The sequence below is a fragment of the Arvicanthis niloticus genome, chromosome 5 (genome assembly GCF_011762505.2).
Source record: "Arvicanthis niloticus isolate mArvNil1 chromosome 5, mArvNil1.pat.X, whole genome shotgun sequence".
Lineage (NCBI taxonomy): Eukaryota > Metazoa > Chordata > Mammalia > Rodentia > Muridae > Arvicanthis > Arvicanthis niloticus.
Window position 1 is genome coordinate 24,535,520 of NC_047662.1, and position 22,976 is coordinate 24,558,495.

The 22,976-nt window shown below is 54.1% G+C and overlaps 1 protein-coding gene and 1 long non-coding RNA gene across 11 annotated transcripts in view; one reads left to right on the top strand and one right to left on the bottom strand.

Moving 5' to 3' along the window:
* LOC117708288 (uncharacterized) overlaps positions 1–3,785 on the top strand; it is a 21,240-nt gene extending 17,455 nt beyond the window's left edge. For both annotated transcript variants that reach the window (XR_013110426.1, XR_004606822.2), the window contains exons 4-6: positions 1–218; positions 661–770; positions 1,874–3,785. The exon at positions 1–218 is cut by the window's left edge and continues 28 nt beyond it. This is a non-coding gene — a long non-coding RNA (uncharacterized LOC117708288). The remainder of the gene's footprint in view (positions 219–660; positions 771–1,873) is intronic.
* Positions 3,786–7,566: 3,781 nt separating this feature from the next.
* Positions 7,567–22,976, bottom strand: part of Adgrb2 (adhesion G protein-coupled receptor B2) — a 37,256-nt gene continuing 21,846 nt past the window's right edge. For 3 of the 9 annotated variants that reach the window (XM_076934126.1, XM_034502275.2, XM_034502270.2), the window contains 25 exons: positions 22,323–22,487; positions 22,072–22,239; positions 21,893–21,994; positions 21,635–21,741; positions 20,577–20,771; positions 20,414–20,482; positions 20,218–20,326; positions 19,588–19,924; positions 18,775–18,880; positions 18,551–18,594; positions 18,194–18,320; positions 17,767–17,870; positions 17,570–17,672; positions 16,568–16,718; positions 16,322–16,391; positions 15,865–15,931; positions 15,617–15,702; positions 15,221–15,319; positions 13,011–13,182; positions 12,620–12,715; positions 12,299–12,338; positions 10,996–11,615; positions 8,989–9,024; positions 8,571–8,669; positions 7,567–8,048 (listed from right to left, as the gene is read on the bottom strand). In XM_076934126.1, the coding sequence (XP_076790241.1) occupies positions 7,860–8,048; positions 8,571–8,669; positions 8,989–9,024; positions 10,996–11,615; positions 12,299–12,338; positions 12,620–12,715; positions 13,011–13,182; positions 15,221–15,319; positions 15,617–15,702; positions 15,865–15,931; positions 16,322–16,391; positions 16,568–16,718; positions 17,570–17,672; positions 17,767–17,870; positions 18,194–18,320; positions 18,551–18,594; positions 18,775–18,880; positions 19,588–19,924; positions 20,218–20,326; positions 20,414–20,482; positions 20,577–20,771; positions 21,635–21,741; positions 21,893–21,994; positions 22,072–22,239; positions 22,323–22,487 (3,461 nt within the window). In that variant the 3' untranslated portion in view covers positions 7,567–7,859. The remainder of the gene's footprint in view (positions 8,049–8,570; positions 8,670–8,988; positions 9,025–10,995; positions 11,616–12,298; positions 12,339–12,619; positions 12,716–13,010; positions 13,183–15,220; positions 15,320–15,616; positions 15,703–15,864; positions 15,932–16,321; positions 16,392–16,567; positions 16,719–17,569; positions 17,673–17,766; positions 17,871–18,193; positions 18,321–18,550; positions 18,595–18,774; positions 18,881–19,587; positions 19,925–20,217; positions 20,327–20,413; positions 20,483–20,576; positions 20,772–21,634; positions 21,742–21,892; positions 21,995–22,071; positions 22,240–22,322; positions 22,488–22,976) is intronic. The other 6 variants (XM_076934127.1, XM_034502277.2, XM_034502273.2 and 3 more) reach the window with 3 other exon arrangements.

Sequence of the window (22,976 nt, forward strand, 5' to 3'; positions counted from 1 at the left end):
CGACTGGGTTATATAATATGACCTGTCTCCAAAACAACAACAAAAACAAGCAGGTACCAGGGAAAAGGAAGAATTGGAAGTCTTTGGAGGAGAGCATATAGCAAATTCAAAGGCCCTATCAGGAGACAAACCATGAAACCAGTTCCAGAAGCAGCGGTGGAGATAGCCGCAGCTGAGTCTGAGAAGAGCCATAGCAACAGTGCAACAGTGGCGACCAGGTGGGGACAAGAGTGTTCTGTGTCTCTTGAACTGTGAGAGAAGATTTACATTTATTCAAAGAGCAACCAGAGCCCCCCCCACCCCCCGGACAGAATATCTGTGGCTTTCACCAGCTTTGCCACGTTGGTAACTTAGAGACTATATCTTCCTCATTTTTAGGTGTCATTACCCAACTTGTGGCCCAGAACAATATTTACTGAATGGCCAAACCCTATTCTCCTAGCCCCAGGCTTGACCCCAAAGCCCAGAGTAGATCCTCTGGGTTATTGAGGAGTTCTTTGATAGCTCAGGATGGGGGTCATCTGGACCACGTGAGCACATATAAATGTCCTTTAGAAGAGTCTGGTCTTTGCATTCAGATCTACAATAGAAGCCACATTAGTTCATGAAATATAGCAATTTACCTATCTAAAACAAAAATAACCTCTTTTGGATTTTCAGTATCAACATTCTGGATATGTTGCTCATCAGAGCAGAATTTTATATACATTGTGGCTGCTTGGATGATATATTTCAAGTTGGACATAGACTGCCCACTAAGTCACTCCAAGGTAGGTGTCAGGGCCTGCCCGACAACGCCATCAGTGATATAGCATTGGTCTGAGAGACACAGCACATTATCTGAAACAGAATGAACAAAAACAAAGTAGAGGGGCCAGAAATGTAGCTCTGTTGGTGGGGCGTTTGTCTAAGATACAAGAAGCCCTGGGTTTGACCCCAGCATCACATGGTAGCTTATGTCTGTAATCTTACTACTCTGCAGGCCAAGGCAGGAAGACTAGAAGTTCAAGGTCATTTTCTGCTGCCAGGGAACAGACGGGCCTGAGTATGAGCAATTAGTTCCAAAGCAGGAGGGGTCTGTGTAGTAAGATCAAAGCCTGTCTGGGCTACATAAAAGTCTGTGTTGGTAGGAGGTGGGGGGGGAGGGAACCAGCCCAGCCTTGAAGGGAGCCTGCCCTTGCTCCAGCTGCCGCCGCCTCGCCGCCTTCTTCTTCTTCTTCTTCTTCTTCTTCTTCTTCTTCTTCTTCTTCTTCTTCTTCTTCTTCTTCTTCTTCTTCTTCTTTTCTTCTCCTCCTCCTCCTCTCTTCCTCCTCCTCCTCCTTCTTCTGCTTTCCTTCTCCCTCACCCTCTCCCCTCCTCCTCCTCTCCCTCATCCTCCTTCTTCCCTTTTTCCTTTTTCTTTTTTAGCTGCTGGGCTGGGTTCTGAGCCTCTATGCTCAATACTCCCTCAAATCTCCCCTCTAGGATCTAGAAAGCCTCACCGCAGGGTCCTCAAGTGGGTTCCACAGCATCTTGTACTCTGTACATAAAGCTATAAGGAAATTAGGCCCAATCCCCAGCTAGGAGAGAAGTTGGTCTACCCACAATCTTCATCCCCCAAACTCATTGTCCTCTGGGGAAACGCAGAGCAGAGCTCATTCTCAGTGGGGATAGGAGGCAGGGTGTCTCCGAACAGCACTCCTACACAGCCCAGACTCTCAGAGCAACTCCAAGCTAAACTGTGCCTCCACTGGGTTTGAGCATCCCACCCCAGAGCATGCTGTGAGTAGGAAGAGACAAACAAGCCTGAGGAAGTGGGGGTGGAAGGGGGCTGCCGATCGATGGCATTAACATGGTACCCAAATTAAATATTGACTTTCCTGGTTGACTCTAGGGACGCCTGGATTGATGGCTGGAGCTGTGCAGTGCCACCATAGCAGAAGGGGACATACCAGCCTGGAGCAGGCACCAAGGGAAGCTGAGACCTGTGGAGGAGGATTTCCCTTGCTCTTGCCTGCTTAGGAGAAGCAGAAGCTGGGGCTGTGGGGTGTTGGACTTGTTTCTCCTTCTCATGCCTGGAAGCTTCCTTATGGAGCCCAGCATCCTCCTCCCAGAGGCCTTAGACCTGATGTTATCAAATGTCCATCCCCAAAACTCCCTTCCTCCCATCTCTAGGAACAGTCGCTGGCCTACAGCCCAACCAATGAGCTTAAATCGATCTCTGTGATGAGCCCCAATTACTGGTCTCGGGACCCTGCCTCAGCATGGTAGGACTGGTTATTTCTCATTATATAGGAACTTGGCAGGGAAGATGGGGGGTAACCTTCTCCAGAGAATTCACCTTCAGCAGGCCCTGAGTTTTCTTTTCAAAGCTTTGTGTCAGAAACTATCTACATTGCTTTCATTTCTTCCCCTCCCACCTGCTCAACAGCCCACTCCAACCCAGCTCCCTGCTGTGTCACTGACTCTAGCCAGTTCCCTCCTGAGTTCCAGTCCTGTGTCCAACCGCCTACCTTCTCCCAATGTCTTTCCCTTAAGTATCTTAAAGTTAACATGCCCAAGGCCAAATGCACAACTGTCTTTCCCGAAGCAGTTCTTCTTGTGCTAAGCCAGTAGCACGGTGGTCATCTCTCCAGGTGGGCAAGAGAGAGGCTCAAGGGCTAGGTCTCCTTTCCTCAGCCCAGCCACAGGAAGGAGCAGAGAGATCTGCATGCACACAGACCACCTTTCGCCTCAGTGGTGGGCCCCACAAAGTATCCTTCCTGTGGACTGCTTCCTTGTTAGTCTCTCTGCAGCTACCCTCACTCTTTAGTGCCCCCACTTATTTCTCAGCCATCCAAAGAAACCCTGTGAATGCCAAAATGTCTTCATGCAGGGCCTCTGCTCAAACCCCCCTTGGCTTCTCACTAACGACCCAAACCCTCAGTGGAGTTGCTCTTGCCTCACACACTGTGTATGTATCTTCGGGGATTAAGGGGTTAATAGTCTTAGCGAAGCAGGTGGCCTTAAGTGAGCTAAATGAGGGATATGGAGACACTGGAGATTGGCTTCAGAACATCCTAACATGGCGCCCATGAAGTAGAGAGTGTAGGCATGAGGAAGCCCAGAGAAAAGGGAGTCCTGAGGCAGAAGTCAGCAGTGACTGCCACAGGTCTTCCCTCAGGCCACCTAATTCCCTTTTAATTGGTACCTAATGAAAGAAAATTAAACCCAATTGAGTTTTAATGTGTGCATTCAAACACCAGTCCCAATTTGATTTCTTTCTTTTAGGTTATGGGGGTTCTAAGAGAAAGAAGATAGGACAAGGGTGGGCTGGGAGAAAGAGTACCCTTTCCTGCGCCCAAGGAAATCATACACCAGCCTTTCCCTCAGATGTCTTCAGGACTTTTTCCTACTTTCTCACACCACCTCTGTCCCTACCATGATCCCCAAGACACCATATGCCATGAGAAACTTGGGACCTCCTTTACACTGGCACTGTGTTAGGGACGTAACCTATACCACCTCCAGGGACCCTCCCTGGTCCCAGTGGGACCCGTCACAGTAAGGTTCCTCCTTCTCAAAGGATACTGTGTAGACTTGCCAAAAGATGCTGCCTCTGTTCTACCTAAGCCAGGCTGGGCCACACAAGCACCAGCCATGGACACTGAGATGTATAACATGGCACTGAGCTGTGCAATGCATGCACATGAGAATTCAAGTATGAAAGATAATACATGAGGCAGAGGATCCTGAGTTCAAGGTCAGTCTGAGTTATTTGCAAGACCCTGCTGTGATTGATAAATAAATAAATACTTTCTTGGTAATTTTTATATTGTGCTTATATTTTAAAAATGATCATGTTTAAGCAAGTTACAGAGGCATGTACCTGTAGATATAGCACTTGGAAGACAAAGACCGAAGAATTAGGAGTTCAAAACCAACCTCAGCCTTTCAGCAATTTTAAGATCAGCCTAGGTTATCCAAGACTATGTTTTCAAAACTTATAATTTAAATATATTGTGATAAATATATAGTTACAGTTAATCTCAACTTTTTAAATGTCTTTTCAGACAGAGTCTCACTTTTTAGTCCAGGCTGGCCTGGAACTATGTAGCTTAGGTTGGCCTCAAACTCATCACAGTCTTGTCTCAGCCTCCCCTGTGAGCCACCATGCCTGGTTTAACTTTATAAAACACTTTAAAAAAAAAAAAAAAATCTAGGCCAGGCAGTGGTGGCGCACGCCTTTAATCCCAGCACTTGGGAGGCAGAGACAGGTGCATTTCTGAGTTTGAGGCCAGCTTGGCCTACAGAGTGAGTTCAGGACAGCCAGGGCTACACAGAGAAACCCTGTCTCAAAAAACAAAACAACAACAACAAAAAACAAACAAACAAAACTATCTGAAAATTGTCAACAGGATGTATCACTTCCAGGTACTTCCTCCAATGGAGGAAAGTCTGGTGTGTTCGTTCTAGGAGCACCACACCTGCAGCAAGAGGAGTGGCAGGTGAACTCAACGGGCATGGAGACTTGCCTGCTGTGTCTTAGCATGGGAAATCCTTTCAGCACCGTGGGCAGCACCCAACTTGGTTGGATCCTACAGAGGTCCCTGGACTGCTACAGCAATGGCTTACTGCCTACAAGACATTCCCCACCTTCCGTCCTTCCTTCCTTGCTGCCACCTCCCAACACTCATCCCTCTACCACGGAACTACAGCCCCATATGGTTAGAATGCCTGCCTAGTATACACAGGCTTTGGGGTTAATCCCTTTCAAAAACTGTAAGGATTATTATTGCCTACCCTGCAGTGCAAAGGAGGAAACCAAGGCTCAGTAAGTTCTATAAATTCTATCTTTGTTTGGTTGGTTTTGTTTTTTGGTTTTGAAGACAGGGTTTCTCTGTGTAGCCCTGGATGTCTTATAGCTCACTCTGTAGATAAGGCTAGCCTCTTAGAAGTCAGGCTGTAGAGGCCCAATGAGTGCTGCCTGCTGAGCCAGGGGTTCAGGCACAGCGTCACAAACAGGGCTTCCTAAGCTGGAAGAGCGTAATCAGCCAATTCAACAGGCAAGAGTATAGGTGGAAGAAAAGGCATAGAGGTGAAAGATCAGGAGAGACAGGCAGCAGCCATGCCTTCTAGACAGATCCTCACGGCATCTGCTCCGGGCAATGGACTGCCAGATCTGTGATCTAGAAAGATCACATATGGGCCATGTATGTGAAGAGCTGGGGACCAGAGACAAAGAACATGAGGATAATGAAGGAGCATTCAAGCCTAGGAAAGAAATGCAGGATGTTAGAAATCGGTGCACATAGAACGGCTATCAGGTCAAGGATGGGAGCCCAGGTCTGCCTCAGCAACTGGTTGAGTGGCAGCCTGCTTAAAAGCTCTGGGTTCAATCTCCAAGCTCTCCCTTCAAAACAAGTGAAATTCAGGTCAGACAATGTCCAGCAACCTGCCCAAGATCATGAGGCAGGTGAGTGAGTGAATGCCTATGGAAGTAGGAACTGGGGGTCAGGCAGGGCCACAAACCCACCCTAGCAAAGCTCAACCCCTAACCATGGACCTGATAGGTCTCAAAACTGTCAGGAGCCTTTGCTGCGAACGCTGGCTGCTAAGGGAGCAGAGTCAGCAAGGTGGACCCAATTTCCACGAGAAGAAAGTAGGGGGAGGATTCCACCTCACAGCTCAGCCCCAGAGAGCTCACAGGAGGTGACAGCTGGTGCAGCCCAGGGATGGGAAGGAACAGTAGAGGAAAAGGCAATAAGAAATCTATTAGGGACGCAGGGGCCAGCTCTGAGGAAGGCCTGGCAAGGATGGGAAGCGGGGTCCTGCTGGCAACAAAGCAGGGATTTGTTTGTACAATCCTATCACAACCTTCCCCCCCCCCCCAGGAATAAGCACCCCTTGCCCACCATTTTGAGACTGGATTCCCTCACCAGGGCTCCTAAAGAGGCTGCCAATCACAGTGCTTGGGACCAATCAGAATTTTTCCTTCCTTGGACATTTTCTAATTGGAATTCAAGAGAAAAATGTCTTTCCCTTTGGGGCCAAGGCAGAGTGATGGCAGGGGAGCCTTGTTTGGCCCAGGAGGTGAGGAAGGCTGCCTAGCAGAACAGAGCAAGCAGGGAGGGAACGAGACACTGTGAGAGTCAGCCCATCGCCCATGGACAGTCACATACACCCACGACTGTCCTTGTCCTGGGTGTGCATTCCTGAGTGAGCTTCCCCTGTGCCTCGCTGGCTGGTACCAGGTTCTGCCTCCTCTCCAAACATGGCCCAATTAGTCACTCACAAGCTGTGAGAGATTAGTGTCTTTTTCCTCCTCCTCTTCCTCCCCCCACCTCCCATGGTGGCCAGGGGTCAGACCCTGTGCCCCTCATACACTGGGGGAGTTGGGGAAAGTCACATCCCCCCCACCCCCAGTCTCACTTTCTACATCTGTAAAACAAGGAACTTAAATTATCTGTCTGGAACTCAGATAAATCAGTGTCCCAGTGAACACTGTGTAACTAAACACTAGGGAATGGGCTGAGTACATAGGCCGGGAGCACAGTCCTGGGAGGACTATGATCTACTCTAACCGGGACCCACCTCAGGCAGGATTCCAATGGAACTGAGAAGCCTGTGCCAAAGCCTGCAGAAAAAAGGAAAAAAAAAAAAAAAAAAGGCCTGGCCCACACCCTTCATTGTCATCAGCTGTGACAAGCCACCCTAGTGGCCTGTTCCTTCTTACATTCCCATAGCACAGCAGCTCCCTCGAGGGCCTGGATTTGTGTGTCTCAAGAGTCCCCGTGGGTCCAGAGATGGTCATATTACTAAATGCCCGGGCTAGCAAGCAATGCCGGTGGCTGGAGCAGCATCTTTAGCTCCTGCCTACTTGGAAGAGCTACAGCGCGCACCACGAGACCTTCCACATGCTGATCCCATGCTCCATTGTACTGGTGCCCAGGAACTCAGACGTGTGAAGAATGCAGTCCAGCAAAGGGCCTCAGAGTCCCGCCCTCCAACACCAAGCCAGCTCTGCTTCTCCACCCTCAACCCCATACCACACCAGAAGCTCCCCCACAGTCCAGCCCCTCATAGTTGCACTGCAGTGATGGAGGTCAAGTCCCAGAAGGCCAAGCTGAAATGCTACCTCCACAAGCCTGGGTGTGTGGATCCAAGCTCTGCCTTTGACCATGGCCCTGAGCACGTCACTTTCAATCTCTTCATTCTGTAACCATCAAGTGTATAATTCCCTAGCATGGATGCTGTGAAGCACTGGAGGTATGTGCAGTGTTCCTAACACTCACCTGAGATCCTGTTCCCTGACAGCAACTCAGTGTGAGCAGCCCGGGCCCATGCCCTGGTGAAAGGTAGCCGTGATCAGGGCAGTCACTCAGTTACAGGGTGTCCTACCTCAGACTTCCAGCTTTGTATCCCAGCACAGATCAGGGAAGGGGTATGTACTAAGGGAGTCAGGGCCAAAGACAGGGTCAGCAGGCAGCTAGCCCCTTTCAGTCAGGCTTGGCCTGAACCCATTATACAACTAATGAGCTGGAGGAACAAAGTTGGGGTCCCAGGGCTGGGCTCTGCCTAGGGGCAGCAAGCAATGCAGCAGGCAAATCCACAGAGTGAAGTTTATTCCCAACAAAGTTTCCCTCCCTCCTCCCCAGCCCAGGACAGGGACAGACAGGCTGGGGCAAGATGAGGCTCCAGTGGGTGCCTAAGGGGCCTCTGAGAACAAGGAGGGGCCCTGGCCCCCAGGCCCTGCCAGTCTGGCTGCCCCCAGCCAGGCTGAGTCCTCTGCACCTCCTGCCCAGCCTCGGGAGGGGGAGGGGCGCTGGCTCCTGGTAGTTCCAAAGTGGAGTGTGAAAATAGATATATATTTCTGTGCAGTGGGCAGTCCGGCGTGGCACTCACACCTCTGTCTGGAAGTCGCCGTCTGGTGGTTCTGTGGGCTCCCAGGCTGCTGTCCGGTGCAGGGCCAGCCGTTCTCGGGGCTTGGGGGGCAGTGAGCCCAGTGTCATAGATTTGAAGGTGCTCCAGCTTTGATGCCTCCTATGCTGGGACAAGCCAGGGCGTCCCCCGGGGGGGCTGGGTTTCTCCTGTGAAAGGAGCAGGGTGAGTGCCTGTGATACCCTCTCATCCACTGTACAGAGCAAACCAAGGAGATCCCAGGAGGGTCAAGATGGCCCAGTGTCACTGAATGATCAGATATGAGGCACAGTCAAACACAACTAATTGCCAGACCCTTATTGACCACTACTGCAGCAGTGTTTCCCTGAGGTCATGTCTCCTGTCTGCCCATCCTCCTTTCTAAGCGGGAGACCCTGTTAGTGTCTGCTCTCTGGGGCACCTTCCCAGCCCCATACAACCCTGAAGCTGCTGCTCATGCAGGCAGGCCCCTTGGCGAGGCAAGCTGAAGTTATCCAGGAACATGAGTTCAGCAGGAGGACAGGAAGTCCTTGGAGCCTCACCCGGGAGGACTTGAGCAATATTTGTACCACGCTACCCAAGGACACACTCTACCCAGTCTCCTTCTACCAACAGGGTCCAAGTGAGAGGGCCACCCCTCAGGGACCATGCACTCGGTGGGTTGGGCAGGGCAGCAACAGAAGAGCCCTCACCTTGGCTGAAGACTGGCTACGGTAGCGGTCGAAAGTGTGGAACTTCTGGTTGAGCTCGTGGTAGAGTTCCGAGTGCCGTTTCCGGGTGTGCATCACCTTCTAGGAGTCACTTGGGTGTCAGAGGAGTGCTCCCTGCCCTCTGCCCTGTGCCTGTGGTCCCCACTGGGGCAAGGCTAGGACTTCCCTTGCTCTCTTGTGCTAGCCTCTCCCTCCCTTCCCTCTTTTTCTCCATCTGTCTCTCTGTCTCTGTCTCCCTCACTCCCCACCTCTATTTCTGCCTCAGAGTAATGGGTGTGAGCAAGAGAGTCGGGGAGATCCCGGGGAATCCAGAGGCTTGGTGGCCCAAGGTTGGGCTCTGCAATGGAGCTTGGGATAATTTTAGGACTCGACCACGCCCCCTCTCAACAACAGCACTCACCTCAAAGTCCAAGTCTGAATACCGAAGCTTCTTCCGCTAAGGAGCAACAAGCAGGCCATGAGAGAGGAAATTTTTGCAGGCAACCTTGGGCCCCAGGACTCTATGGCACCTTCCCCTCACCCAGACCCTGGAGTTGAGAACCCTTATCTTATAGGCTAGCCCTTGGAATCACAGCACAGTAGCTGAGGTCTGCAGTGCATGTATGTGGAGAGATGTGCTCCTGGGAGCACACACATGGATGCAGACATGGGTTAGCTGCAGCGACACAGGGTTACCATCATGTAGGATCATACAGCCCATGCTCATTCCCTGTGCCCTGGATTCTGGCATTCTCTCCTGCCCCATGCTCTCCACCCCCACCCCATCTCCCTGGAATCCTGTACTTGTCCTGCAAAGAGAATTTTAGGCTTTTCATGACCAGTCTGTGTGCCCCCACCTTGCCTCTTTTGACTCCCTGCTTCCTTGTGCTCTTCTGACCCTTGCCTGGCCAAGGTCACCTTCAAGGCCTCAACAAGCTCGGTGACATCCAGTGCCACTCAAGGAGACTTCAGTCTTAGAATGCTGGCATGGAGAGAACTCACAAGACCAAGGACAACTGTCCCAGCTAGGTGGGGAAACTGAGACCCGTGGGTGGGGGGAAAGGAAAAGGGACTTGCCACTTGGCTCCAGGCCCTTAGAGGTGATGTTAAAAGTATGAGGTAGATTTTGTGAGACCCAACCTGACTCCACTCTCTCGGTTTTCCTCCTGTCTTCCAGCCTATTCTGCCTCCAGCCTGATTTTCCATCGCTAAGCTTTGCCCATTCCTACCTTCGTCTCTATTTCTACAGACAACAGTGCCGCTATCCTTACCCATAGTGCTCTAGGGTTCAGCCAACCCACGCCTGTGCCTCTATTGGGCTTATACTATTCTAGACACTATCCTTGACCCCTCAAGCATCTGCCATTTATTACTACCTCCCACACAAGAATCCAAGCACTGGTCCCTCCCCAGTGGTCCAACCACAGGCAGGTGCCACAGAACAAAACCTACCCCGGTGCTAAGCACACTCCCCCCCCACCCCCACTCGTCACTGATGCCATCTCTGTCTCTGTCGTCTTTTCTGTCTTTGGGAACGCCTTCCTGTTTTGTTGCCATCTGTGGCAGGAGCAGGCACCAAATGTTCGAGGAACATTTTAGGCACAAAGCTAAACTTTGTGACCTCTCTAGCTGCTAACTTAATTGTCTCTGTGCAGAGGACAGAGAGCAACTTTTCCAGGCCAGACACAAACAGCTAACTGTGTAGAAGCTGGGACTCCGACCTCTTTCCTTATCCACATCCCCCTCATCCCTCCAATTAGATTTCTAGAACACCGTTGAGTCCTACTTTGGGCTTCTACTAATCTATATGTCCCCAGGGATGATCTGCAGGGGGCAGGGCGGAGGAAACAGAGGGTCTTCCATTTTCCCATCCGAGGCCAAGGGCAGCACCCTCAGCCAATGTCTGTGATAACAGTATCTTCCAATTTTCTAGCGCTGTCTACTTATTCCATACAGGAATCAAAGGCTTATATCATCCCGTGCTCCAAGCTATTCCCACTTACACACGAAGAAGCCGAGGCGCAGTGTGGTCAGCATCTCTCACTGCTGGTCAGCAAGTCCAGACCTGACTCAGAGCCACACGCTGCAGAGGCCCAGGCTTAGCCTCTGCCTTACCAATTTGGCATCTGAGCCACGGTTACAGTGATGGAGGACTCATCCTGACCAGTCATCCCAGAGTGGGTACCAGAGCTCTAAGTGAATGGATTCATGAAGCTTCACCCATTTGAAGCACTCAGACAACCCAGAGTTTCCTGGGAGCTGAGCTCTGTGAGCCCCAGTAGAAGGAAGGATACACATGGTATGAGCCCGCCAGCACTGCTCTGGGGGAGGCTGATAGCTGTCCCTTCCTGACTGCAGCCTGTGACCTAGACATGATCTCAGGTACACAGTAGGTAGATTCCCCGTCTTACTTTCCATAGCCCCTCACCTCAAGGGAGCCCAGCTTCATGGTGGAACCAGGCACTGTACGGGGCATGGTCCGGCTACGTTCTCCTGGCTCTGGTACTTGGCGGGCGCTGGGTGTCGGTGGTGGTGGTTGGAAGGTCATCCCATATGGGTTCTGGAGAGACCCATAGGCAGGGCCCAGCCCTAGACCAGAGTGCTCCACAGACAGGAAGCTGGGGTAGCCTTCAGTGTGGGCCACCGTCTTGGCAGCCCGCCGGGGGGTCCCCTCAGGCCGGGCCCTCGGGGCCTCCTCACTCCCTGTACCCCCACCGCCAGGCTGCAGGCTCAAAGTCCGCCGGGGCAGCACCATGTAGTCCCCCTCAGAGCCTGGTTCACTTGGCCGTAGCCATGTAAGGTCCAACTGCCGCAGGCCACCCTCCCCACACATGTACACAGGGTTGGTCTCCTGGGGTGGTGGTGGCTCCCCTAGACCTGGTGATGCTGCCATGGGTACTAGGATGTTCCCAGGTAGTGGTGAGAAGCTGAGGCCACCCTCAGGACCCACGAGACAGGACTTGGGTTCCTCATCCTCATCCAGAGACAGACGGGACAGAGTGCCGGTGATGGTGGACGGGTTGCAAGTGTTGACCTCCTTGAACAGAACTGGGGACAGAAATGGGAGGAAGAGGTAAGCCCTAAGAAAGGGAGACCATGTGATGAGACCTTCTTGCCCAGGTTTGGCTGGGGACTAAGCTTCTGACCTTGGGCAGTGAGGGAAACTAAGTTCTGGGGAGGTGGTTGGTACTGTCCCATACACCAGAGGGACCAGAAAGACAATTGGCTCATGGGACCAAGGGATGCAGAGAAGGAAAGCCAAAGATGAGATCCCATGAGTGCCCTGGTACACGTCCTAACTTTTTCCCCACAGTCCCAATGGAGGAGGGTGTTGCTCCCCTCCATTCCCTAGGGAGGCATATACCTTAGAGAAAAGATGGCAGGCAATGCCAGTGAAAGCCACTGGACTTATGGAAGAATGCAGTGGTTCACATATGCCAAGGCCCCTACTGGAAACTCAATGCCCCTAATTCATGTAGGCCCTGGGCCTTCCACCTAACCGGAGAAGATGCTATTTTCTCCTTTACAGGTGGGTAGCTGAGGCTTAAGAGAGGGGATTTTGCCCAGAGGCAAGTGGTAATTGGCCTTCCCAGATGTAAATCTAACCTGTTCCTGTCTAATGTCAAAACAGGACACTAGGAGTCTGGTCCCCATCAGGGCTGCTATGACAGCATGTGGGGCTCCTGTCTTGCCCATGCCTACGGCTTCTTAAATCTGTCCAACAGACTCACCTGTCTGACAAGCCAGATCCACGTCCTTTTCAAAGTCTGACTACAGGTCGAGAGGGAGAGAGCAGGTTGGCAGAGGGAGGAGAGATGTGTCAGGGTGGGAAAGGCTCAGGTTTTCCTTCCCCGGCTCCTCAGTCCTCCCACCTGAGCTCCTACCCAATATAACCTTGAACTGTAGGAAGGAAACTGAATGGGGCAAGCCTCTGCCCAGCGCCTCCCTGCAGTCGGCAGCTGAGCATGACTTAAACCCAGTCTCTGTCTCAGATGAAATGGGGAAGGTAAGGAACTTAGGGCAGGGGGATCCTCTCAGGCCTCCTTGCTCACCAGGATCTGCAGCTGCCCATTCTTGCATGAGTCTGGGGAGTCCTCGCTCTCGTCAGCGCGGCACACACCCATCTGACATTTTACCACGTCCTGTACCTGGGGACAGAAAACACCTGCTGGGCCCGAAGCCTCCATAATACCTGCAATAGTGGGCAGGGTTTCCCACCCCAGGTGCCCAGACTAGAGGCAGGAGGAGAGACAGGGATAGGCTGGGATGTCAGGGAGAAGGAGCTGAAGGAGGCCCAGGCCTTCAGGGCTACCAGAGCTATTAAGTGCCCTCACCAAGGGCCTGAAGCACCCTGGTCACCCTGTTCCACACAATGGGGAGAAGCCAGAGCTCAGCGGGGGGGGGGGGGGGAGGGAGGGGGACAAACACGAAGAGCCTAGCCACCTCTCGGCGTAAGAAGCAGTGCACAGCGGTGATGACAAAGCCTTGCGCAGAGTTGAAAACGGCAAAGAGCGCCTGGAATAGGACGGAGCGGCGATCTGTCATAGCCAGGACAGCAGACATCCAGGTTAGCGCCAGGAGAGGCAGTACCACACAGGAACTCCAGAGTGAAGCCCTGAGAGGGACAGCAGCAAAAATTCTGTCAGTGTGACACTCTACAGGATTGGATGGTGGGAGCCTGGGCCTCAACTCAGCTTGGGGACTGGCAGGGCCCCAAACTCCAGGACCTCAGGAGTGTTTCCAAGCAGAGAGGGCCCAAGGAACTGGAGGAGAAACAGAGGACAAAGACGGAGAACTACAGGGCCAGAGCAGGGGCCATGAGAGATAGGAGGGATGGACACACAGACTCAGTGGGACTCGGCAGAGCAGGCACAGAGGTGATACGGGGAAGCAGAGATGAGGAGGGCCGAAACAGAGGGAAGCAAGGGCCGACAGTAACAAACACAGGGAACGTCAGGCCCAACTTGCACCTTGGAAGCTTTGGGAAAAGATACAGTTCAGAGCCATATCTCCAGAGATTCCAAGACAGTAGGCTGGGGAGAAGGAGCAGAAGACCAAAGAAAGATAACCACAACAGTAAGAGGCGTATAAGACAGACAGACGCCCCAGACAGGAGGACTGAACAGGCAGAGATGTGGAGAACACCACATCACAAATCCTTGCAGAGAAGATGGGGCCAAGCCCAGCCAGTTGGAAGCACGGAGGAGCCTCTGGCTCCTGGTGGTTGCTCAGAACCCAAGGTAAAAGGGTCATAGCTGGGGTCAGAACCCAGCCCATGTATCCCCAGCCTCCTTGTGGAGAAAAAAGCAGACAGGCAGTGGCCGACAGACTGTTCTCCAACCCCAGAAACTACTATAGCCCACAAGGAACAGGAGATAGAAGGAGCTGCCTTGCCCTACCGAGCAAGGAGCCACACCCAGCCCACTGTACCCCACCCACAGCACCCCCAGTGGAGAGTCAGGCACAGCTCCAGACAGAGCAGGGTGGCACCATTCTGCAGAGGCAGCCAGAGGCTGAGGCAGAAAGATGGGCGGGCAGGGGGCCAAGACCTGTCCTGTGAAGAGAGGTTCAGGGCTGTTGAGCCAGGCAAGGTTGGGGTGGAGGAGGCACAGTGTCTGTCAAGCCCTGGAGGCGGAGCCAAGAACCAGAGATGCTCTAATCACAGTAATAAGAGCTCCCATTGATTAACCAGCAATTCTCTGCCAGGCCCTCCACTGAACACTTTACATAGATTATTTCAAATTGTGATCAAAACAACTCCAACAAACAGGCCCGGGGACCAGTATCCCAACTGACAGATGAGGAGACTGGAGTGTGCCCAGCTGGACCGGGAGAGAACTGGGACAAAAATCCAGCTTGGCAGCAGACTCTAAGGCCCACCCTGTGATCTGCTAGTTCAGCAGACTGGGCATAGGGATGTGGTAGCCCGAGGCAGAGGAAGCTCACAGCTCCTTGAGCATCACAGAGCTCCACACTGATGGCACCAGACGCCTCCACAGACCCCCTGGGGAGTGTGACAAAGCTGTGCCCTCACTGGTTGGGGTGACTCAGGTGGACTTCCAACCCTGTTCGGAGGGTTGGGCCTAAGGCCTTTGTACTCTTGCATGGCGGAGGTTCTGAGATCCTTAGCTGCTAGGTGGGGTGCCTCAGTGAAATAACTCTCCCTCCAGGATTCTGCCTTGATTGTGAGGGCCAAGGCCTCTGAAATTCAAGTCAGATTCTATGACAGATAAGTATGTTTCAGTCATTCTAACAGTCTTACAAGTCTGATTGTCTTAGTCTAAGATTCTTCCATTCTAATTGGAAGGTTTAATAGCTCAAAAATTCTAAGGGCCTACGATTCTCAGGGTCTTGAGGTTGATGGTAAGAGGAGGGGTCTGTAGCTGTGCCTGTGTAGAAAATTAAGCCAGAGCAGGGGTGGGAACCAGAGGGCAGGGTGAGCAGGGCACCACAGCGCCCTAGGGAGCGAGTCCCATTGTTCTCAGACACCTCATCCCTGAGCTCCAGGGAGCATATAGCAGTTAGGGGGGCAGGGGCAGGGCAAACTCTCCAAGGCACTGGGCTGATATCCCTCCCGACCCCCACCATGGACACTGCCCTCCCATTCCTTAGCCCCTGCCCGCCCCCACCGCCCCCCAGGGGGCACAACTAACATGGCATTCCTGGCCGAGGCTGAGCTGAGCAGGGGGCTGGGGACCGCTCCACACGCTGAGCAGGGGAGGAGCAGGCTGGCCCAGGGGCACCGCTCCGACCTCGGGGGGCGGCACAGACACGGGAGAAGGGGGAAACACATGGGAAGCCGGGAGAAGGGGCAGAATGAGCCCCGAGAAGGGTAGGAGGGGAGGGCAGACGAGAGAGAGAGAGCTGGGTTAGGGTGGGCGAGGGTCTGCAGCTGAGCACTCCGGGTGCCCACCTTGCCTGCACCCTTGATGTCCCAAGGTTGGGAAGCCTGGGTTGGCATCAGCAAGCCCTGAGTCTCCGAGGTATACTCGGCTCCCCCTCCCTGCACACTGCCCAGGAAGACTGAGTTGCAGAGACCCTCCCCTTACCCGGCCCTTTGCTTCTTAGATTTGTCTGAGACGCCATCTCGGGCCATGAGCTTGTTGAAGACGATGATTCCAATAAGCATGTTCACCTGGGGGCCCGGGGGAGCCGAATGGGAAAGACAGGGTCACCAGGTGCCCTCAGGGCAAGGACACCCCCAGGTGTGGGCTGGAGGTCAGGGAGAAGGCAAAAGGAGCCGATGGCTTTCTGGGGCCACATCCCTCCCTGGATGCTGAAAGGGGCACGCACATACCAGGACAATGACTGCCGCTGGACCCACAAAGGCGTAGAGCAGGCCTCCCTCTAGGGACAGCCAGCAGCTGGGGAAGTGGAGAAATGAGGAAATCAGATTCCCAGCAAGCCCTTCCTCCCTGCATCCTCAGACCCTGGGTGGCCATGCCCACATCATCAATAGATACTAAGCCTCCAGGTGCAGAGAAACACAGCCATGTCTTGATAAGTCTGTTCCTCTCCCACAGAGACTCACATGGGGGGGGGGCCATAGAAATACAAGAGGGCTGACCCCTAAGTGCTCTGGTGCCTAGAAATGACCCAATCCCAACTTGTCCTCTTATAGCCAGGGAAACTGAGGCTCAGTGAGAAGGAAGTTTACCCAGAGATCTGCAATAAGACCTAACGCCCAGTCCAATTCCCCTCAACAGACCCACAAACCCCTCCGCCCCCACCCTCGTCAATGGAGGCGCACGTACTAGCTGGATGTACCATATCCTTTGGTGCGAGTAAAGCCAACAGACACAGCCACCACCAGGGCAGGTAGACCTGGGGACAGGGTTACAGGTGAGAAGGCTCCAGGTGCTCAGGTGACACCTCCTTATCATCCTCCAATCCAACTGACCCCCATCCCCAGAGAGCTGGGCCAGGGTCCAGGCAGCACGTCCCTGGCTTCCCCTGCCACTCCAGGCCCAACAGCAGAGTCCAGCACCGGCCTTGCTCACCCCAGCCCAGGCAGAGGAAGCGTTTGCGAACCAGGCGGGTGCGCATCCGCCCGATGACAGCCAGATAGGATTGCCAGGCCTCTGTAAGCACCCAGCAAAAGGAGGACAGAAAGAAGAAGTGTAGGAAGGCAGCCGTCATGGTGCATACGCCCTGCAGGGAGAGGTAACAGGAGGGAGTGGCCCTGAGCAGTGGCCAGGGTGGGAGCTGCCAGCTTCCCACACTGACTGCTAGGCCTAGGCGCTGCATGGCCGGCCGCCTACCTGAGCCCCCCTCCCCCACCAGAACCCTGCCAGGCACCCCCGCCTTCCTGCACCCACACACAGCACGACACAGGCCTGGTGACATGCACACAGCACTAGGCATCCGGGGAGGCGGGCAGGCAGGCCACCCACGCACAGACAGGAGCACTTGCCACGTCATGGCCGAGCAGAACCCCACACCTGGTTCCCACAGTGCTCGAACTGTGCAAGGAAGGCCACGTGGGGTGGGAGGGACAGTCAGCATGGAGCATCCACAGGCAGATGGAGGACTCACAGACAAGAGGTGGGGTCCAATGCCTCCCGCCCCACACACATGCACCTAGGCGCTCACACACACACATTAACTGATGTACACAAACACTCATTACTCAGTACACACACACACACACAGCAACGCCTTCAAGTACGCCTGCGCCTGACTTCACACACACCTTCTCCCCCATAGGGTCTGAGTGTACATCCATCCTGAGTGTATATCAGGATGGCTCAGTGGTTAAGAGCACTGACTGCTCTTCTAGAGGACCCAGGTTCAATTCCCAGTACCCATGGCAGCTCACAACTGTCTGTAACTCGAGTTCCAGGGGTTCTGATTCCCTCAGACAGACATGCACGCAGGCAAAATACCAATGCACATAAAACAAAAAGACATTAAGAAGAATAACCACCTCCCTTCACTTGCAGGCATCCTCCTCCTCCTCCCTTTATACCCCACCCCACACACCCCCAGGAGCCTGCACCTGCCTTGCTCAGCACCCGGGACTGGCCCACGAGGATCAGAATGTTGGAAGCCAGGATGGACAGGCAGAAGTTCAGCAAGATGATGGAGCGTTCTGATTTTATAAACCTGACAGGGCACAGTGGGCAGAGGCAGAGGCATTGGCTGCCTGCCTAACCCTGGAGAGCTGGCCACCTCCCATCCTGCTCAACATCCGACTTACCTCCAGAAGGCTGCATAGATGGCAAGCAGTGTGAGCAGAGCCATGCAGGACACCGCACAGCCGATCACCAGGGGGACAGAGGGAGCACCTGCCAGCTCCAGGGTCTGTGGGACACGGGATGCTGGGAGAGGGCAAAGGTGGGGCACCCCGTCTCCCTGTCCGACACAAGCAGGCATGCTCCTCATGTGCATAAGGTCACGCGTGCACAGATGAATTCACATCCATTCACCCACACTCTTCCAGACACAACCAGCTGTACACATGTGCACACATGCTCACACTCACCTACTGCCACACACTCCCGAGCAGCTGTCATGACTGTGAACAACAGCCTCCCTTCCCATGTGCAGGCACAGGTACATCTGTACAGAGTGGCATTTGGGGTCACCCGGATGCCTTGAGCAGCCCAGGCCTCTCTCCCACTCACCAGGTCCTTGGGTGGCTGGGCCAGGACGGCAAAGGTGGACAGGTGCTGGCACTGGCAGCGGGTGTGAGCTGCCTGGGTCTCCAAGGTCTGGCAGCTCTCGGTGTTCCAGTCCCCTGAGCTGGCATCTCTTGGAGGAGGGAGAGGTGGCATGAACCCAGGGCACAGCTCTGTAGCCCCAAAGCTGACTACTGCCCAGTCAAGTGAAACTCCAGGACAAGGCTACGTCCATGAGATGACAGCAGGGAGCCCCAAGATGTGCTCTTGACCCCTCAGACCAAGGATGGCACCAAGGAACCCTTTGACCTTCTAGATGGGAGACCATTTCTGATGAGAGGGTCTAGGGTTGCCCCAACTCACGCTCTCGAGTAGTCCCAGCTGGCACAGTGCGGATCGGTGGTGCCCTGAAGAGCAAAAAGATGTGTGTAGCCGGGTGAGTAGCATACCCTCCTGGCCATCACTGAGCCTGCCACAGAAGCTCCAGCACAGGCCAGGCCCACGGTCCAGCACAGACCACCTCCCTGAGATAGCCCTCAGACCCTGTGTGGGCAGACAGCCAGGGTCCCCATCTGAACCTCACTCACATTCATGATGAACGAGAGCTCCACCGTAATGAGGGGCTCAGCTGGAGGCTGGGTGGGGGGACGCACGGTCACTGTCATCACCCGGGAGGTGACCGCAAGTGGAGGCCTGAGGGAGCAAATACTGAGGTCAGCTCCTGCTGGCAGGTGCCCAGACTTAGAAACTTTAATCTGTCATAGCTGGGACTACCAGGGCCAAGGGCCAAACAGGTGAGCACAGAGCTCTATGGGGCCCAGCACAGCCTCTGGGAACCGACTAGGTGTTTTGGCTTTGTGGATCTGTGTATGCACACACATGTGTATATATGCAAGTGCATGTATGTACATGTGTGTTCATGAAGACTACCTCAGCTCTTCCTTAGCCACCTTCTTAAGGCAGGCTCTCTTATTGGCCTACAGCTTTCAAAGCCGGCTAGGCTGGCTAGCCTGTGCGCCCCAGGGAGCTACCTCATTCACCTTCCCAACAGCAAAAACGCAAACACATTGTTAACATGCCGGCTGGTTTGTATAGGTTCTCAATCTGTGGGTCCCGACCCCCCCAAGGAAAATACATATTTATATTACAATTCATAACCATAGCAAGATTACAGTTCCGAAGTAGCAACGAAAATGATTGTATGGTTAGGGGGGTGGGTCACTGCAACTTAAGAAACTGTATTAAAGGGTTGCAGCATTAGGAAGGTTGAAAACCGCTGACATTGGTCCCGGAGTCCTCATGCTTGTCTTTCATGTTTCTGAGAAGTGACTACGTCCACAGCCAGACAAGGGGCCTCCAGGCATACGGCTGCAGGAGGAGACGCTTTATGGTGGACTCACCTGGGGGGTGGCAGGATGAGGCCAAGGGTGCGGTAGAGCACAGCACCGATCACGAAGTAGGAGGAGGACTCTTCGGGGTCAGCTGGGAGAAGACGCTGGTGGGCGTGGCCTGGGCCAGGAGGTACCGTTCCTGGGCCCCTCCCCCTGCCCGGGCTGCCTGCGGTAGCTGCCCCAGGTGTGGCTGGCTTCCCTGGGGAGGACAGGCTGAGCACCTCCTTGGGTAGGAAGAGGCGATCCTCTGAGTGTCGCACCCAGTCCTTCATGCCCCTGCGGCCCCGCATGGGAAATGTGATGTCACTGGACACCGCTGAGATAGGCTCTCTCTGAATGCTGATCACTGCAGCAGAGGGAGGGTGGGCAGGGCATGCCAAAGACAGACGCGGGGAGATGCACACCAGGGAAGACACACGGACGTCAGAACCGACATAGAAGCAAGGTGCATGAACACAGAGACGGTGGAGGAAGACGCACAGAAAGACAGAAGCATGGGGTTAAGTGGAGGAAAGGACAAAGCTTGTAAATGAAAGAGCGAACCAGAAGCGTCCCCCAGCGCCATCCCTCACCCAGGGAAGTAGGGTGCTAGGGTTCTAATCGTATCCAGCACCCCCTCCCCTGCCTGCGACCTTTTACCCAGATTGTCCGTGACGATGAGAGAGCTCTGGAAGGCCTTGAGAGCATCGCCCACGAGGTGAATGAAATCTTCCACAACACGCAGCAGGTGCACAGAGCCGGGCGACACCTGAGAGCAGAGAGAGTCAGAGGGTCTGAGGATCTGAGGCAGGGTGGTGGGTCCTAAAAGGAGACCACTGGAGGCTGAGCCCCTCACCTGCTGAGCGTCATCCCACTTATCTTTGTTTTCTGAATCCACCATGAAGCTCACCACCTGGAAGAAACGCTGGGGAAAGAGGGATGGATGGGTCAGGAGGTGTGAGCCTCCGTGCTGCCCCTGCAGCCTCCCGCCCCTGCCCCCCGCCACTGTGGAGCAGAACCTGCACGTCATCAGCAGAAGGGACATAGGTGGCCCTCTTGAAGGTGTCAGTGACGTTCCTTAGGATGTCCACAGAGAAGAGCAGGTCCCCGCTGTAATAAGTGCGCCGTGCCAGTAGCTCCTGCAGGCTCCGCACCACCTGTGACATGCCCTCACCTGCCAGCATGCGCTGGCCCTTAGCCAGGTGTTCCCGAAGCTGTGGATAACACGTGTGCCACTGTCAGTGTAGCATCAGAAACTGGGAGCAGCCCTTGGCCTGACCTCCCTTCTACCCACGAGATGCATCCAGGGAGAGGGCACATAAGATCAGAGAGAGGCTCCCAGGAGACACAGTCTGAGGAGGAGGCAGAGATGATTTTGGAGACAGAAGGGACTCAGATGTCCAAATGCAGAATGGTATGCTGATTTGGGGACTGCACACCTCCCTGTCCCTAAGTGGCCTTGAACACTTTGAAGCACCACACACACAGGATCTCTCAAATACAAGCTTTTGGTGCAAATACAATATCAATACCCAATTTGGTCAAAAGCGTGTACACACAGGCCACATTTGTTGACACCATCCTTGCCCTCACGCAAGCCCTGGGCTGGGAACTAGGGACACAAAGATAACTCCAGTGTTGTCCCTGCCTTCAAAGAGCTCCCAGTGTTGCAGAACACACTTAAATGCAGCCTTTGTTTGTGTTTTGGTTTCTTGAGACAGGGTCTCTCTATGTAGCCTTGACAGTCCTGAAGCTTGCTGTGTAGACCAGGCTGGTCTCGAACTCAGAGGCTGCCTCCGCCCCTCCAGCAGGGTTAAAGGTGTATGTCCATGCCCAGCTTCAATGCATTCTTAACTCTCCGTATCTAAGAAGCTCAGGATGAGGCATTGTGGGTAGGAACACAGGCGCGTATCAGACATAAAGGAAGATACCTAAGAGACCCTGACACAGAAGTAGGAGTTTGCCAAAGAGAGACACATCTTATACCAAGGCATGGGAGAATGGATGAGACTTAAGCTCCTGCCAGGGCTTGGGACACATCGTATGCACCCCCCCCAACCCAACCATTCACACTCACTGATAGGTACAGGTAGCGATATTCATGAGATATGCAACGAGCAAAGCTGGGCAGTCCCCAGTATGCCACGCCCTGGGCACTGAGGAGACAGCGGCGGCTAGCAGAACCTGCACAGAGATAAGACAGTGACAGGCGTTATGGCTGAGCGCTGGCCTACCCCCCCTCCACATCTTGGGATGCAGACCCAGGGCTTGGGCCCAGAGGTGGGCAGCAGGGATAGTGGGGCAAGAATCTTCAGGGACAGCCACCTGCCCTTACCCGAGGCATTAGGGGGACATTTGTTGTAAATGATCTCGCCAGCTGCTGCCCTCTTCCACGTCATCAGCATCACGTATTCATCCCTGCACATCTCATGGAAGGCTGTGGGGATAGGGCGGGGCTGGGGCTCAGCTGGGCTCGTACATGTGCCCCCAGCCCTGGGGTTGTATAGGCAGTACCTGGACACCTCTTCTCACTGCAGGGCTTCACTTCCTCTCCTGTGCCTTCGCAAGGGTAGCCCTGAGTACCGGAAGCCTGGCACATGCGGAAGCGGCGTTGCCAGCCCGTGTCACATGTCTTGGAGCACAGGCTCCATGCGTTCCACGGCCCCCACTTGCCATCAGCGGCTATGAGAAAAGGGAAGCATAAGAGGCCATGCCTATCTCCAAGGCCAGGGCTACCACCTGCAACCCTCACACCAAGAACTCACCCGGACAATCGAGATTGCTGCACTCACGGGTATCAGTGAGGGCACCTGCACACGTGGCCCAGGCTGGACCCGCCACACTGCATTTCCGGCTGCGCTGCTGGGTCCCATTAGCACAAGATGACGAGCATGGGCCCCAGGGACCCCATTCTAGCCACTGGCCTTCCACTGCATGGGGAGACACAAGCAGGGGTGGCCGTTGAGCAGACCGTGGGTGGGCTAGTGGGGGGTGGGGAGTTCCACAAGGAGATGACAGAGCCTGCTGTTCACTCAGACCTGAGCCAGGCCAGACCGTCTGAGCCGGGCATATGAAAGGGTCTGGAGAGAGTGGGTGGTGAGGGCCTCTTTCTGCCTGTCCCTCACCAGCTCCAGGAATACATGATACCTCTCCACGCAGCACCAAGGGCAAGCCCCAGCGGTGAGGTTTTTTTGTGTGAGGATGTAGGTTGTAATGGCACCTTTTGATCTTTGCCTACCCGTAAGCCCAGCTTTGTGTCCATGGTACCATGGACACCAAAGTGCTATTTACAGCAAGGGCAGAAGAGGGCATGGAGGAATGGGTACTGGAAAGCAGGTCCCTTCTGATGGGGTCATAGTGTACCAACTCCAAGTCAGGGCTGGGTTTCACCTCCCATTGGTTGCTGGCAGCTAGACTCT